Source organism: Pagrus pagrus (assembly GCF_965226575.1).
Source record: "Pagrus pagrus genome assembly, chromosome: 11".
NCBI classification, from domain to species: Eukaryota; Metazoa; Chordata; class Actinopteri; order Spariformes; family Sparidae; genus Pagrus; species Pagrus pagrus.
Window position 1 is genome coordinate 1,945,396 of NC_140195.1, and position 18,340 is coordinate 1,963,735.

Sequence of the window (18,340 nt, forward strand, 5' to 3'; positions counted from 1 at the left end):
AGGCTGCGTGTGCGTGCGTCAGGCTTCAGGGAGTGTCTGACTCACTTGATTCAGCTTTTTTCATTTCCTCTGTCATCTGCAGCAGCATGTTTTTATTAATATTGAATGAAACGCGGCACTACACAACAACATTATAGTGTTCAATTATTCACGACTGGTTTGTAGCTCGCTTCCTCTCATGGTAAACCTCTCAGGGCACACTGTCTGTCAGGTGTGACTCTGTCAGCTTCATCCTCGTACTGAAATGAAAATGAAATCATGGATATAAACAGCACCATGTGGTTTCCGGCTTCTCCTGCTCAGTTCTTCCTGAGCCCCAGCGTCCCTCCATCGCCTGGTGCTGAGGACAGAACAGGAGATTTACGTTGTTGTGAGAGTGGGCGGTGTTTTCCTGTATTACGGAGTCCCACAGGGCAGCGACTAGGACGACCTCACCTGTCACGTCTCATGATTTGATGTAAAGCTCCAACTAACAATTACTTTCTCTATTGATTAGCCTGCTGGTGACCTTCTTAAAGGAACAGTTCACCCAAAAAATGAACTGATCTCTTCCCTCCATGCTGATGTAAAGTCAGGTGAAGTCTCGTAGTCCACAAAACATTTCTGGAGCTTCACAGTAAAACAGAGTTGCAGCATTCTGCTAAACAACTGAAGCAGCTGGAGACTTGATTTAAAACGGAAAAACAACGAGAAAATAAAAAATTTGAATTAGCCAAATTAGCTATTAGCACTTCCTGTTTGCAGTGTACTCATAGATGTACAGACACCTGTCCCTGGATTACTGTGATACTGAAGAAACCTTAAAAACATGATTTTTCTAAGGCAAGTTCTGCACACGTAAGGAGCGTCTTACTTGAGATTTCTAAGCGGATTTATGGAGTCATCATCTCCTCCCTCCATGTTGATGTAAAGTCAGGTGAAGTCACGTAGTCCACAAAACATTTCTGGAGCTTCACAGTAAAACAGAGTTACAACATTCTGCTCAATGACTGAAGGAGCTGGAGACTTGATTTAAAACGGAAAGAAAACATAAAATGTCTCCATACAGCTCGTCTGCAGTAATCCAAGTCTCCAGAAGCTCTGAGATCCCAAAATGATTTGTAAAGATGTTATTTACACTCTTGTCTAGTTTGTGCACCTACTTGAAACCAGGAGTGCGCAAATGCTTTTAGTTTAGCAGCTCCGGTGAAGATTTCAGCTTTAATAACGTCTTTTCAAATCAGTTTGGGATCTCGGGTCTTCCGGAGACTTGAATAAAACTGCACAAGCTGTATGGAGCCATTGATGTTTTATTTCAATTGTGCCTTTTTTATTTATTTCAGCAGCTCCTTCAGTTGTTCAGCAGAATGCTGCAACTCTGTTTTATCATGAAGCTCCAGAAATGTTTTGTGGACTACGAGACTTCACCTGACTTTATATCAGCATGTAGGGAGGAGATGATGACACCATGAATCCATTTAGAAATCCTTAAAGAAGACGCTCCTCACATGTGCAGAACTTGCCTTAGAAAAATCCTATTTTTAAGTTTTCTTCAGTATCAAAGTAACCCAGTGATAGTTGGCTGTACATCCACAGGTTCGCTGCAAACAGGAAGTGCTAACAGCACATTCGGCAAAGTTTTAATGGAGTTTGGGAGTATTTTATTTCTATTTTTTAAAAACAAGTCCCCGGCTACTTCACTTGTTTAAGAGATGTGGGGGAGGAGATAATGACTGAATTTACATTTTTGGCTGAACTGTTCCTTTAACTTCAATGGCACTCAGTAGAGCGCATACCTCCACCAACGCCTGACAGTTCCCTTTAATTTAATCTAGCCTAATCCAATAACAATTAAAAGATATTTAAATCCACTAGATCAGGATTTTTAGTAAGATCCCTATCAAATTGTAATCACCCGAAGATAGCAGCCACTAAAAGATTTCATCAACATGCATTATGCCCTGAAAATTACCAATGATAAAGACAGCTGGGGGGAAAAATCCCTGGATCCGTCTCTTTATCTGGATCCACACCAAAAGTTAATGGGGTCTATTCTAAGCCAAGACTCATCCTCCATCCAAGTTTGGTGGAAATCCGTTCTGTAGTTTTTGTGTAATCCTGCTGACAAACCAACAAATGAACAAAGACAGGAGAAAACACGACCTCCTGGGCAGAGGTGATTAGTCCGTTAATCCTTTTTGTCTGTAAAATCTAAAAAGAAAAAGTCAAAAAGACTTTATAGTTTCCTCCAACCCAAGACGATGTAAAATGTTTTGTGTCCGACCAACGGTCCAAAACCCAAAATATATTCAGCTTCCTGTCACGTCTGATAGAGAAAAACATTAAACCTTCACATTTGAGAAGCTGGATTCATTTTCTGTCACTCAACTAAACTTTGTGACGCGCTTCATGTGACGACAGAACAACCACACGTCAGATTCATTTCACTTCGTCTCCTTCACTCCCTGCTGTGTCCGTCCCTTTCATACGTGTCACCAGGTTTCTGTTTGACTGTTTACTCCTGAATTCCTCTTTTCACTCATAGCAACATCATTTAAGACACACACACACACACACACACACACACACACACACACACACACACACACACACACGTCTGTCTCCTCTTCTGTCGTTGCATTGTGGGGTTTTCTCACCACGATTGCTTTGGCAGTGGATCGCCTCAAATTAGGCCAGAATCTGAGAGGACGAGGAGGAGGAGGAGGAGGGAGGAGAGACTGAGGGAGGAGATGAGGGGAAGGAAAGTGGATAAGAGGGGGAGAGATTGGAGGAGATATCAGTGGGTGAAAGAGACGAAAGTTGAGGTTTATCAAAGGGGAGGAGGAAAGATTTAGCCCCAAAAAGAGCTGGGGAAGCCGGAGGAAAGAGGGAATGTGACGGAGAGAGAGGGAGATGAAAAGAAAGCCTGGACTGGGAATAGGATGAGAGAGGAGGAGGAGGAGGAGGAGGAGGAGGAGGAGGGAAAGTTAGGATCTGGCGTAGGAGGATTTTTTAGTCCAATTTCTGCTCTTGCCCCCCTCATCCTCTCCTCTCATGCTTGGCAGTAGTCAAGTTGACTGAAACCATCTGGTGCTATTTTATGTTAGCGCATCTTTTGTACTTCGACTCCAGACAGACAGACCAGACGACACATATGCAGTTTACACCGAGGCTGAGAGGAAATCCTTTAAACAATGGGTCCTCCATTTTACACGTGGAGAGAAACATAGCTAATGAAGCTAACGTTAACTTTGTGAGCTGGATGAGAACACTGATGAGAGGAACGGGAGGCTATTTAATCTGCATGTACGATGAACACAGCACACACACAGGCTGGATTCATCCTTATTAGCCTGTTTTTATCTGTTTGCAAACTCAGGTTAAAGGAGCATTGTTTAAGATTTGGCCATAAGATTGTGAAGGAACGACAGTGTTGACGTTAAGTTGCAGAGATGTTTATTGAAGTTTGCATTTGAGTTTTTGTTGCAGTCGCATGTTTTAAAAGTCAGCTCACATTTTCCATTAAAAATATGAAATGATGTTTGTCTGTGAGCCTTCAAGGGATGATTAAAAAAAATCATATAACTGTTTGTGAAGGTTTAACTATTTAGTTTGAAGTGAAAGTCAGACAAGTTTGAAAGATACTTTTCAAAATCATGCTGTTAAATTATATAACTGAAAATATTTAAACTGCCGACTGACTCAGAGATATTATGAGGATAGTTAAACTATTGAAAAGACAGATTGGTATCTTTCACTTCTGTCTTGTCTCACTAGTGTTTATCTTTAACTTGAAGTCAGACTGCGTCTCTCTCTGACATGTGCTGTACGCGGCAGACAGATTGTCTGACCTCCCTGTAGCGTCTAGATTTGTGCGATAGCGTAGCGCTGTGAAAAGACGACATGAATCTGACTTGTCGTGGCAGCTCTGTAAAGTCAATAAAAGTCCCAGGAGAGAGGTTGAGGATGCAGTTTGGAGCCAGACTAAAAGGTCTGAGCTGCAGGACCGCGGGTCGCGAAGGGAAGTCTGGGCCCAGAAAATGAGATTAGTCTGACTTTTGCTCTCTCGGTTCCTCTCTGTCTCTGATTCCTCAGCGTTTCTCATTGTGCTTTTTCTCATCCATCTTCATCCGTCTCTCTCACGACCCCACTCCCTCCCCTCTGGTCCTCCTTTCCTCTCTTCTGGCCTTTCTTTCTCTTTCTTTCCCCTCGTTTTTACATTTCTCCTCCACAGAATGAGGCCTTTGTGTTGAGAAATGAGAGGAATGCCCCTTTTCTCTATTTTCCCCTCTTCTTCTTCTTCTTCTTTTTCTTCTTCCTCTTCTGGTTTTCCTCACAGCTCTTCTTCCTAATGTCTCCTCCCTCCCCCTGTGTGTGTGTGTGTGTGTGTGTGTGTGTGTGTGTGTGTGTGTGTGTGTGTGTGTGTGTGGAGGGTCGGGGGTGCATCCATTAGCTCGGATTAGACACTGTAGGAGGGTCTTAACAGCCCCTCTGTGTTTGGGGTTTTAATCTCCTCAGAAACAGCTAATCTAACTTCAGTGGCTTTATGTACAGTACACATGTGTGAACACACACTCACACAACCACACACACACACACAACCACACACACTTCCTCCTGCAAATATGTGACTTGTGTCTGTTTTTCTGGCCGCTGTGGTTGGACCGTGACAAGAGTCCATTCATGAACTGACCACAAACACAGAGGACACTTTATGGGCCAAATATGTGACAACAATATCATCAGTCACTCGAGTGACAGATGATCACATGCTGCTCGATAAATCTGAACATAACACCGAGTACAGTGACCAGAAGTCTGACTCAACCTGGCTGAAGTGGCGGTCGATGGGGATCTTTCAGTCTGTAAATCGGTTTGATCAGGAGCTCGTTTTAATCCATATGTTTTCCATCTCATGCGAGTCTGATCAATATTTCTCATGACTGATTTAAGAATAAAGGCACACGTGAAATGCACATCCTGTAGAGATGAATCCATTATGTGATTGACGTAAAATGTATCAGCAAATATTCTGATCATCAATAAAGTCTGATTACAGCTTCTCTGAATATCTTATGACTAGTAATAACATTATTACAAGACGTCACCTTGGTTATAATCAGCAGATTTATCTCTAATGAAAACACTAAAATATTTGTCTTTAAAGTTGTTTAACTCCAATAAATATTAATAAAACATTTACCTACAGCTGGACAGATAAATGTTTCAGCAACTATTAGGATAATCTTTTTCAATCTCAAATATCAAATATTATCTGATTCCAGCTGCCAAAATGTGAGAGATTGTTTCTTTTCTTTGACGCATATTTTAGTAAACTGAATATCTTTACTTCTTGGACTGTTGCAAACAACTTGAGTGTGTTAATAATCTTTTAAGTCAAGTGGTAAATTCTTGTGTTTTTTTTACTTCCATTATAAACAGAATATCTTTAAATTTTTATATTTAGGTGATGTCACCTTGGATATAATCAGCATAGTATTAACAAGAATAATTATTTTATTTATTATTATTTATAAATAAACACAATAGTAATTTTTATTGATGAAGACAGTGGTTGTGACTTGCAGCCTCACATGTACAGTTAAAATATGTCCTCTTACAAATTATTCAACTCCTTAAAAAAAGATGAAAACATTTGAATTCAGCACCAAATTTCTCTGATTTCAGCTCAAAAATATGAATATTTTCGGGGTTTTGCATCTTTGTTTGGACAAATCGAGACATTTGAGGACGTCGCTTTGAGCTGTGACGATTTATTTTTTAACATTTTCTGATATTTAATCGTCAAACAACTGAACATTTATTTCATAAGCTGAACTTATCGTTCTGATCGTTCTGGTATAAATCCTTTGAATGAGTGACACCAGCGTCCTCAGCAGTGACAGCCAGTCGTCTGAAGGGTGATGGATTTTATTTGTGATATAATGGATTGCATCTTTTTTTATATATGTTATCTTTTTGCAAGTCCATTACGCTCAGATTGATGCATCTATTCTCAATTTCTAACATTTAAAATATATTTTAGCATCAAAAATAATGTCTGTAATAATTTAAATCTGAGATGGAGCACAACCTTTCGGGGACAAAACACTGGAAAGTCTTATTTTCTCCACGCTTCGTGGTTTTCTCTCCCTCTGTTTCTATTTTTGCTTTCCTTTATCTCTTCGTACCTGCAGTAAGTCTCTGACGCTGTCACTTCGCCCACAGCTGACCGTCGGCTGCTTGTAATCGTGGGATATTGACATTGTTTGTGTTGCTGTGATTTAAAAAGCTGGACAAAAAAAATGTGTTTCCTGAAAACCAGACAAACCGCAGAGCAGTCGAGGCAAACGTAGGAGGAGAGGCAGGTGGGAGACAATAGCGAGAGAAAGTGTGTGTGTGTGTGCATTTATATGTGTGTGTGTGTGAGAGAGAGAGAGAACGAGATGCAGAGGTGAATCGAGGAGATGAAGGGAGTGGCACTGGAGAGAAAGCGAGGGAGAGGTGTGGAGGGACGGAGTGGGGGATGGGAGAAAAGAAGGAGGGGCAGCGTGGGGGATGGGGGAGAGAAATATTACTGTGTGCTGCTGGAGTCAGGGGGTTACCATGGTGATGGGGGAAAGACGGGAAGGGATGGGAGAGAGAGAGAGAGAGAGAGCGGCTACATACACTTACACGTGATGCAAATTGACAGTTTCAGCGACTGATTGAATAAAATGATAAGCATCAAATCCCCTTTTAATTTAAACCTTCCTTCCTGCTCCTTCTGGGTGAGGTGGGGTGAGGTGGGGGAGACGGAGGAGAGGATGAAGCTGCAGAGGGATGAAGGAGAAGGAGAGAGAGAGAGAGAGAGAGAGAGAGGATCTCTGAGTTGAGTGGAGATGAAGAAATGCGACCTCCCACCTGGGAGTGGTGTAACTTGGAGACACAGTTGTGGCTTTTTTGGTCAAAGGACAAAGAGACAACGTGACAGACACACACGATGCATCCAGACGGACGTCAGAGTAAATTTTTGTGTGTCGGCTCTGAGAGTTTGAGGCAGTTTAGAGAACACAGACACAAAAAACATTTAAACATTCAGACAAATCGGCAAAAGGCTAACTGGACGTTCACAGCTGACAACTGCAATAACAATGATTTTCTCTGCTCATTTCTTTTTAGAGAAATTAAAAAAAAATGTTCTGAGCTACTTGCATTGTGTCTGTATTTGGTTGTCTTTTCTCTCTTTGCAGCATTTTTTTCTAAACACGTTCTTTGTCTTCGCTCTCAAGCGGACAACATTTCATCACAAAGACTCTGATCTGGAGGTGTTTGTGTCTGAAACGTAACACAATCGCCAGAGTTAATGTCGGCACGCTACGCTTCTGCAAAACCACGAATATGTTGAAACTTTTTATCGGATATGTGCGACTTCTTTCCGTATCAATCGTCGTGACAATGATGTGCTTACGCTGCGGTTAGGTTAAGGCACAAAAAAACACCTGCGGGTCAGGAAAAGATCTTGTTCTGGGTTAAAATTCCTGGTGTTGTCGCCACAAACACAGCTGGAAACTCTCCCAACATGTCTTTCAGAGTACCAGCTCTAGTTGCCACAAAGACGGCTACAGAATCACCAAACGGTCGCTAACATTTGTTGGTTGAAATGGTTTTGTCTTGCTTGGCAGTCGTGTCGTCCAGGTGACAAAAGATCAGCTCACATATTGTAGAAATGTTAATGTATACGTATGAAACATATCCTCAGTTTGCAGACACATACAGAGAAGACACATTTTCCAGGCGACTGTAACGATCATCTCAAGATCTAAACCGTTTCCCAGCCGATCCTCGTGAGCTGCAGAGCGGCTGCCGGGCTTGACCCCACACCTTGAAGATAAAGAGGATGAGGTTATTATGTGAAGAGGCAGAATCAAAGCTCAGGGTAACTTCTTCTACCTGCCAGCAGGGATTAGGTGTGATGTGAGTGGCTGCTGAGGCTGCTGGGAGTCGGAGCTCTCAGTGGATTGGCAGCAGCTGGTTCCCGGTCTGAGGATGAGAGCCAGACGAGCCTCTGGGTCGTGGTGGGTGTGCGTGGGCGGGTGGACGTGGTCGGCTCAAAAGAGGAAGAGCGTGGGCGGGTGGATGATTATGCATGTGTGTGTGTGAAGACGCTGCCAGTGGTGGAAACATTTCACAGGAACTCATCTGCATAATGTGGAGTAATTCTCTCTTTAGGCGGGTTATTGCCTCAGGCCTTGTAAAGTTTTACAGTCACGCTACCAAGAGCAAGAACGCCCGATCAAATTATCTTCCTCATATAAAGTTAGAAATGCTTTATTAAGACTGCTGTCATCAACGATGGATCAAGTTATTACACGTGTATTAAATCGTTCATGAAGAATTATCACCGGACTCTGCAGAAACCTTTAAACGTGTGAGCTCGCTGTTGTTTCCTGCAGCTTGTTTCAGCTCTCAAAGCTCTCACAGCCCACCGTCCACTGACCTGCTCAGCAGCAAACATCAGACTGACTCAGTGAGCGACTAGCTGGTGATGAAAGTGAAGCATTTAGCAGCTCAAGGGCCGGCTGCGTTTCTCAGAAGTTGGCTTCCTAATGATTACGGTGTTTGTCTCCAAATGAATCCCAGATAGCACACATACGTCTCATGCCGAGATGTCTGCATTTGGTTGATGTCGCAACATCTTCGTCACACTGTCTTTCCAACGTACCTCGGTCGACGTCTGTAAGCTGTGGGGATGTTGCTCTTTGTCTGCCAGATCCATCATTGAGCAGCTGTTTGCTTTGATTTATCTTGTGTGATCATAAATGAAGTCTTGTTTTCGGGACAAAAGCAGCAAGTTGTTACTTTGCGCTTCGGGAAATTTGCGATTGCTCAACCAAGACGATGATTTACAGATTAACCGATAATGAAAACAATTGTTAGTTGCAGCTCGTTGTTTTGTGCCGACAGACTTGCTTTGATGCTACAGAAAGAATTGCAACATATGATTTATGCTTTATTCATACAAACTCACTCACAGTGTGTGTCTGAGGCATTTCCTCTCTCAACCCTGTTTATAATCAGCTTATTCTCAGAAGCAGAGAAGCAAATAAAGGAAGAGAAGAAGAAGAGGAAGAAGAAGAAGAAGAAGAAGAAGAAGAGGAAACAGAGTCAGTCTGCTCACTGATCTTGCTGGTCAGCAGTGTGTTAATGGCGTTGGTTAACTGGGCCCGTCGCAGACTTGTGATATACGATCATGTTGGGTATTGATTGACATTACATACAGTGAACCTTCCCAGCAGCTGCAGGACGCTCGGCTCTGTCAGCGAGGCCGAGGCTGGACAGCGTCACTCTGAGTGCATCACTGACATTGTTGATGATTTCATGTTTTAATCGGCTCTGTGTTAATATGATCACATTAGATTAATCAATTACTGTTGCGGGGGATTACATCAGCTAAAAGGACCTGTTTCCTGTCGACGTTTAACTGTTTAACTGAGTTTTAACCAGAGCTCATTAATAGTTACATGACTGTGTGACTCTGCCTCCTCACGCTGCATTTCATGTGAAGGCAGTGATAGATGTATGGCCGTGGGTCTTGTATAAACCGCCCTGAGCACTCTGTTACACTGTGGCCTCTCACAGCTGGTGCCACTCGCCCCTCAGCTAAATCTAATAGACCCCAGCCGGGGCGAGGAAGCCACCCAGCGCGGGAGCTGCTGTTTATCCAGGAACATACCGTCACTAATGACTGATTTATGCGCTCCTATGCAGGCGCTTCGTTTGTCGTGTGGCGAGAGGCAAATCAGAAACAAACACACGACACTGGCTTTGTGTCTGCAGGGGTGTGTGTTTGTGTGTGTGTGTGTGTGTGTGTGTGTGTGTGTGTGTGTGTGTGTGTGTGTGTGTGTGTGTGTGTGGTTGGAGGTGGGGGAAATCCAGAGGTGGCTAAACAATGTCACGCCAATAAGAGCTGATTTGAATGTGAAAGGCGTCGGGTTGTGCTGTGGGACCAGCGGGTAAAAAAGTCTCCCCCAACCCATCTGAAAGGCAAATTCACAGAAATGGCACAAAGGTATAATTCCAGAGTCTGACAGCGAGATACTGGACATACATCATGATAATAAACGAGGTCATTTCTGATGCACGAATGCTCAACATTCACTCGTTTCAGCTTCTCTCTTGTGAGGATTTGATGCTGTGATTTGTCTCGTGTGATCCTAAATTGAATATCTCGGGGGTTTTTTGGACAAAAGAAGCAGTTTGAAGACGTCGCTGTGCTGCAGGGAAATGTGTGATTTGCTTAACCAAGACAATAATCTGCAGATTAATCAATAATGAAAACATTTATTAGCTGCATCTCTAATAGATGCACATCCAGGCATCTGATGATATCTCACTATCCACCCGTATATCCGGTTCAGTTATGGTTTTTGTTCGTACTGTAAGCGACCCGGTTAGGATTACGGTAATTTACCTGTTTTCAGTGTGCAGGTTGCTCAGAGGATGTTGTCGTTGTTTCCTGTAGCAACATGAACTTTGCAAACACAACCAGGGGAGACGAATGCTGACAGAAATAGTCGGCCAGCGGCAGCTTGCACAGTCTACAACCAGCGAGTCCAATTTCTGATGGAGTTTACAGGCAGTTCAAGAGTCGATGCTCTTAAACACAATGGTGCTTTGAGCTAAGTCCTGACTGTAGCATGCTAACATTTGCTTATTATCTCCAAAACACACAGTACGGTTGGAGCTGCTGTGAATGCCTTCAGTCCTGCAGGTATTTGGTTATAAACAAATTAGACTCAGGCTGATGAGGACACGACTGTCTGCACCAACTTTCATGGAAATCCATCCAATAATTGTTGAGATATCTCAGTTTATCAAAGCGGTGGGCCGACCGGGAGACCAACCGACGTTCCCATCCCCAGAGTCGAGCCTTAGCATGTCTAACAAACCCGGCCAGTGATCGTACCCAGCACCAGAACATTATTTGGACAAATCTACAGTGCCTCATTTACTGGGGGGTTGGATGCTCTCCTCTTCATTACAGCCTTTCTTTTATGGTTGAAGCTGATAAGACTGGAGAGTTTTCATATTTAAGCTTTGCCTCGAGCCGTTTCACACAAATATGACTGGTGTGGAGCCAGAGAGAGAGAGAGAGAGAGAGAGAGAGAGGCTGAACACACAAACACAACGGAGGAAAAGTAGGTAATGATGGAGGAATAGACACAAACAGAGAGAGACAAAGAAAGAGAGGAAGAAGACGACGGCGGGTGGTTGGAGGCCTGTCAGCTGATGTGCTTTGTACCAGGGTCAGAAACCTCCTCGTGTTTATCGAGTTATTCATCTCCTCTCCACCGCAGGGACTCCCAGTCCAGTTAGACACGGACACAAAGGCAGCTCGACACAGACACGTGAGAGTGGGTGTCTGAATGTGTGTGGAGGTGATGGTGACATGACGATGACATCAGAGAGGGTGACACAAACCGTCATCATGCTGGAAACAACCGAGAGTCACTTACCGGAAAGATTTGTGACCGGTTGCCGGGAACCGGATGTGTTGATATCACATCTCATATTCGGACAATGAGACAACCAGCTGCAGTGGACAGTGAAAGGAACAACAGAAGAAGAGGAGGACAACTCATTAGCCACAGTTGTGGGAAGACAACAGATTCTAGTGTCTGTTCAAACAAATGATCATTATATAAAGAGTTATTTTCCAAAAGGCCATGAATCAAAAGCAGAATCTCTTCATTCAGTTTCAGTATCTTCATCACCAAGAAAGTAACCGAGCATTCACTGGAGCTTATTAAAGCCTAAAGTTCTGTCCACACCAAGTGACCACTGTCACAACAACCATCACAATAAGGATAACGATGTGAGCGTCCACAGGGATGAACGATAACGCTCTGTAAAGACTGGCTTGGCAAAATGGATATTAAAGACCTGCTACTGCTGATTTTGTTCAAACTCTTGGCTGAGTCAACCTCAATTATTCCAGAGATTGTTTTAATAGGACATCAGAACAAACTTCAGAGACACCTGTCAGCGCCAAAGATAGTTTAGCAGTATGTCTCAGGTAATTTGAAAGTTAAAATACGTTATGTAAGTATTTAATAAGTTGTATAAGTAACCAAGAATGAGCAGCTAACTGCTGAACAACTGTCGTCTGTCGCTGCTGCTCGCCACATCCAACCACCTCATGTCAGGAAACATCTCACCTTATCATAATGAACATAAACAATGAGCATGGCTACTGTTACAGCTTGTCCAGTCATTCATTCAGGCTGAATGAAATGATTGAATGGACTTCGTACGGCCACACACACCTGATTTTGTTTCTTTATTTGTGGGAACATTTGATTTCATGTTTGCTGTCGGGATGTGAAGAGATTTTCTACAAATATAATAAAAGATGCGTCTAGAATAATTTACCAGCCCTATCCTAAAGGACAGACGGTAAACATGTCACGTGTCTTTATTTTATCAATCTGTAACTGTGACTACCGTTTTTCCCCGACTTTAACCGACTGCCTAATCATAAAAACATTAATAATGAACTATTTGCATTTTGTATCCAAAATTCTCATTAAGTTTGCATTAACATAATCCGGAGGAAAAAATAGCTTTTCCTCATTAATAGTCATCCTATAGAAATGTAATTTTAAGGAGACGGTACAGCACACACACTTACACACACATACTCACACACACACACACACACATACTTACACACACAATCTAACCTCCCATTCACAAACGCAGACATGATCGACTCAGTGGTGCTTTATTAAAATGACATTTTTGTTACATATTCATGAAGTCTGATGTGAAGGACATCAGCAGTGTGATCTGCAGACTGACACACACACACACACACACACACACACAATGTGGATAAAATCACCTATGGGTTGCTCAACGCACCTCGTTGCTGCAGGGCATAGCATGGTCAGCATTTGTGTGCCTGTGTGTGTGTGTGTGTGTGTGTGTGTGTGTGTGTGTGTGTGTGTGTGTGCAGTAGTAAATATGAGGTATGTAATGAATAATGAATTTAGGTGAATTTAGGTCATGCGGCCGACTGGGAGGGACAAACTGGGAATAGCTTTCATTTTCATCTGTTTCATTGTGTGTGTGTGTGTGTGTGTGTGTGTGTGTGTGTGTGTGTGTGTGTGTGTGTTGTGCACTCAGGGTGTAGTATCCTACCTCTCCTCCTCGCCTTTGCTTAATCTCTCCATCCACACTTCCCAATTCTTTCCTGCAGATCGGAATCTATCAATGAATTAATTTCTCGCTCTGTCGCTCTCTATCCGTCCACCTGCACCCCCCCCCCTCCGTCTCCCCCACTCTGTGATCCCCTCCGCCCTGATCCCTCGCGCCTCAGGCTTCCCAATAGACCGTCCCACCTGCCCCCGCCGTGCCTCCCCTCCTCCCAAACCTCCCGATGGACTGGCTGGTCCACCTGCCCGACCCTCTAAAGCCCCTCAGGTTCTGTGGGACGGCTCAGGACTCTGGAGGAGGCAGGGGGGCAACAGATAGAGGAAATTGGTACAGTATGTTTAATGTTAAGCGGTACAGAACAGAAACATGGCTGCCCGCAGGGTCTGGATGGGGTTTAATTGACTCTGAACATATCTGCCATTAATGATACTTAGTGTTAAGATTATATAGAATAATATACAGTATACAAAAGACAAAATTATTCATCCATGCATCGCCGATCACCTTCATTTCAGCCTCTAAGTTTAGCACTTATAAGGACGATACGCCATAAATAACAATAACACACTATGATGTAGATGTCAACAAGCGGCCACCACCAAGGAGGTGGGTTCATCTGTTGGTTGGTTGGTTGGTCGGTTGGTTGGTTGGTTGGTTGGTTGGTTGGTTGGTCAGTTGGTTGGTCGGTCGGTCGGTCGGTCAGGTTGTTTGTTTGTTTGTTTGTTGGTTGGTCGGTTGGTTGGTTGGTTGGTCGGTCGGTCAGGTTGTTTGTTTGTTGGTTGGTCAGTTGGTCGGTCGGTCAGGTTGTTTGTTTGTTGGTTGGTCGGTCGGTCAGTCGGTCGGTCGGTCAGGTTGTTTGTTTGTTGGTTGGTCGGTCGGTCAGTCGGTCGGTCGGTCAGGTTGTTTGTTTGTTGGTTGGTTGATTTTACTTTTGAAAGATGAAATAACACATTCCTCTTATAAACAAAAAGTAAAACACCCTCTCGTTCTATTCAGTACTTACAGGTGTTTAGTCTGGTATTAGCTTTATGGTGGCTAATGTTTAGCTTTATGTTTATGTTACAGAGTCAGATTTCTGACGTTATGACTTTTGTTTTTCTTGTACTACAAAGAAAACTGGAGCCTGAATGCGATGAACTTCAATGATCAGACCATGATCAAAATAGTTACCAAATGATTCTCTGTCGATCTGCAGTGGCTGTTGTGATTTTTAGACATGGCGCTCTGGGTGTGAGACATCGGAGATAAGGCCAGCGTCTGCACAACACAAGGATTAAAACACAGATCTTTGATTTGTACATGCAGTGTTGAAATATATCAAACTCCTCCATGGATGTGCTGGATGCTCTAACTTGCAGCGCTGATAGGATTTCAAGACTCTTCCTGCACATCACTCATCTCTAAATCCTAAATGGACTTCCCTCTTCTCTAGTGGCTCCCTGTCTGATTGAATTCAAGAGGCCGTAATGCGCCGGGGACGATGAAAAGTGAACAATACCGTGTATTAAATGTCATTGTGCGGCGTGAATTGCAACTGAGAGCGTTCTCTGTCAGCGGAGGTCAAGTGTCTTTAAGCTGCAGCCTGAATAAAGACACACAGACACACTCTTCTTCATGTCTGAAGAGAAGACGAGCCGCCATCATTCGTCTTTAGATTAAGACTTAATTCATTAATGAGCTCCGGCCCTCCCCCCTCCTCGACTCAGCGACACGGTAGGAGGTCCATGAATATTTAAATAAAAGGAAGTCTACATCAATAACCCCTTTCTTCTTCTGCTTCTTCTGTTTTTTTAAACAACCGCACACCAGAATCAGAGTATCTGCTGGATGTTATTACGAGAACTGGAGCATGCTGGGACATTTCCATCAGCCATCATTCATTTTCTGTATGTCTGTTACAGTCTGTGTCTGCCCTCATTACATCTGGGGAACCCCTACCACTGGTCGTTATCTTCCCCCTCGTTAATGCCCAACACACACACACACACACACACACACACACACACACACACACCCAGACACACACACACACACACACACACACACACACACTTTATGTCCCACTGTTCTCTTTGGATCATTTATTTTGTAAATAAGCCTGGCAGGTAACAGCAGCCCCAAGGGCTGGGGGCAGGTGTGTGTGTGAGAGAGAGAGAGTGTGTGTGTATGTGTGTGTGTGTGAGTGAGAGAGTGTGTGTAAGTGACCATGAAGCTGGGCAGATTGTGTGTATGTGTTGTGTGTGTGCATGTGTGTGAATGTGTGTGCCAGGAGTCATAATTGACAACAACAGCAGACTAGATGGGCGAGGATCTGACAACAATAGGAGCTGAAATGGGGGTCATGTATGTTTCCTGTCTATCTGTGTGTGTGTGTGTGTGTGTGTGTGTGTGTGTGTGTGTGTGTGTGTGAGAGAGAGAGAGAGAGAGAGAGAGATGTGTGCTGGGGACAGGTTGCGTAATTATTAGATGTAGGAGGGGGTCTACATTAGCCAGCTGTCACTCCTTGCCTCTGTGTGTGTGTGTGTGTGTGTGTGTGTGTGTGTGTGTGTGTGTGTGTGTGTGTGTGTGTGTGTGTGTGTTAAGACCAGCCCTGTCTCCAGGCGGTTACGTTCACAGATTGATAAGTTATGACACCTTGTGTGACCTCCTCTGCCCTTGTTGTCCGTTCATATTTCAGCGTATCAGCCCGTGTCTGTTCAGTCGAACCAGGCAGAAACACTCATTTCATCTTTAACACCCGAAGCTGCTGTAGTTAACTGTGCAGGTTAATGTTAGCATGTTAGCACGAGACTAAAGTTAAGATATTTAAAAAGTAACCACTAACAGCTGAGCCCTGCAGCCTGCCAACGTGTCTAATACAGAATATTATTGATTAAGACGTTTTATAACAGATCAAGTCTTCTGGTTGAAGTCACACGAGATAAAAACCAACAGAAAGGTAAACTCGTCTATTGGCAATCTGAGTAGATGCCTATTATTCGCCTATATCACACGTTCCACTTGTGATTGTATTACACTATTTCTGAGCATTTAGCATAAACCCATACAGGCGGTAGCTGACTTTTTTAGCATTTAACCAAGACAACTAGCTTTTTTTTTAAACTTTACCAGCTTCACTAGAAGCAACGTAGCAAGGGAACATAATACAGATGGAGACTGTTTCCCTGCACAGTGTGACGACGGAGATGTGTAGTAAACAAAGGTAACTCCTCGGAGACGAGGCTGATTAAGAAACTCCAGCCAGAGGAAAAAACTGGAGCAGCGTTTTGACTTTGTACTCTTTGCTTTGTTTGTTCATTAGAGGAATCTCCTTGAATTTCTTGTTATGTTTCATGAGAGTTTTCCCATAAATGGAGCCGCAGCCTGGTTTCGAGGGCTTTGAGGTGCCAGTTGGTTATTTTTAGAGTGAGTAAAAAGTGCAGAGCAGATTTGGAGGAAGGATTTCACGAGCTTTAAGATGAACCCACGGAGGAGGAGCGTGTAATCCCTCACTTCAAGTTAACAACAAGAAAATGACCAAACTTGGAGCGCTGAGGGTTTTCTGGCCTGCACGGCGAGGAGGAGGTATAAAGGAACAAAGGGGGGAGAGCCTGATCCATCTGTGTCTGCTTTCACCCCCCCGCCAACCCCCCGACACTCCTGCTGTCACGGGTCAGCGTTCAGTCAGCAGCCAGGGACAAAAGAGAAGATGTTTAGATGAATGGAAATGCAGTCGATGTGGCAGAAACACACACACACACACAGTCTCTCTTTGTAATGTCATTAGCAGAGAAGATGTTTCCTGCTGCTTTGATCTGATCTTCTGTCTTTATCACGATGACCTCACCCCTTCGTCCTTCACACACAAACACAGCGGCGCCTATTGTCTTCGATTTGCGGTGCGTTAGATGAATAACTGGACTCCAACGTGTGTTTTAAAGTATTGAAATGAATTTTCAACATCACACACACACACACACACACACACACACACTCACAGTTAGTTAATTGGGATGTTTTTGTTTGTGGGTCAACATTAATTCCTCCTCTGAATACATTAATGTTTGTCTTCTTCTGGGATGAGTTATGTTTGATGAAATTAATGATGTCTCTGCTTTCTCCTCTCCTCTCTCCTTGCCCCGTGTGCCCTCCCTTCCTTCTTCCTCCCCTCCTTCTTCCTCCCCCATCATCCCCTCCTTTGTTCTGGCGGTCATCCCTCCCTTCTCCTCTCCCCCCTTTTCCTTCTTATTCTCGCCCTCCACAGCCGGCAGCCGGAGCAGAGACCTGACCGAGAGGCAGAGAGCCTCGTTCAGAGTTTGGACTGTGAACGCATCACACACACACACACACACACGCACACACACACACACAACTTAAAACCCAGTTGTTTACTCGTCTCCACTCTCCCGAGGGTCTGCAGGTCCCTGGAGTGTGTGTCTGGCTGGGTGTGTGTGTGTGTTTATGTGTTGATGAGTGTGTGGGTGTCTCGCGTCACTTTTCATGGGACATTGAGAGATGTGTGTGTCACAGCGTCGGCGGACGGGCTATAGGGGGCCGTGCTCCCCCGCCCTCCCCCTGGTCCTCCTCCTCCTCCTCCCTTTGTCCTTCCTCACCTCGACACCTCCGCTCGCTCAGGCAGCCATCCACATCCCCGACAACTGTGAGTACTGCTCCACCTCGACCTCCGTCTGAGCCGTCAGAGCCGCCACATGGGAAGTGTGTTTCCCCCGTTCACTGTTTCCATTTCTAATTTTTTTCTTTCAACATCATCCTCAGAGTTAATTAGCATCGAAACACAGAACTCCCCCCAGATGATCCAACGATGTTCATGTTACAGACACCAGTTTTAATTATTTTATTTTTTTAATTTCTTTCATCTTGAAGTATTTTAATTACATGGAAATTTTCCATTTAATATGAAGACTTGAGTTCAAAGTTTTTCTATAATGTTGAGTCAATGTGAATAAATGAAATAACTCAGTTTGATTAAATTAAATTAAATTAATGCAGATTTATAAACCTGATGTGTTTACGTATAAAGTTAAGGGGAACCAAGTATTTTACAGAAAATCAATGCACTTCATTGTCTATGGAAAATGTCCATGTAATTATCATACTTTAAATTATCAACTCATCAACATTAAGTTAGGCCAAAAAGTAAAATCCAGTCTGATATAAAGTT

The 18,340-nt window shown here is 43.7% G+C and overlaps 1 protein-coding gene across 2 annotated transcripts in view; it reads left to right on the plus strand.

The window, feature by feature from the left end:
• LOC311265359 (neural cell adhesion molecule L1.1-like) overlaps positions 1-18,340 on the plus strand; it is a 48,171-nt gene that overhangs the window by 555 nt on the left and 29,276 nt on the right. For both annotated transcript variants that reach the window (XM_084366937.1, XM_084366938.1), the window contains exon 2: positions 17,423-17,818. In XM_084366937.1, coding sequence (XP_084223063.1) covers positions 17,674-17,818 — 145 coding nt within the window. In that variant the 5' untranslated portion in view covers positions 17,423-17,673. The remainder of the gene's footprint in view (positions 1-17,422; positions 17,819-18,340) is intronic.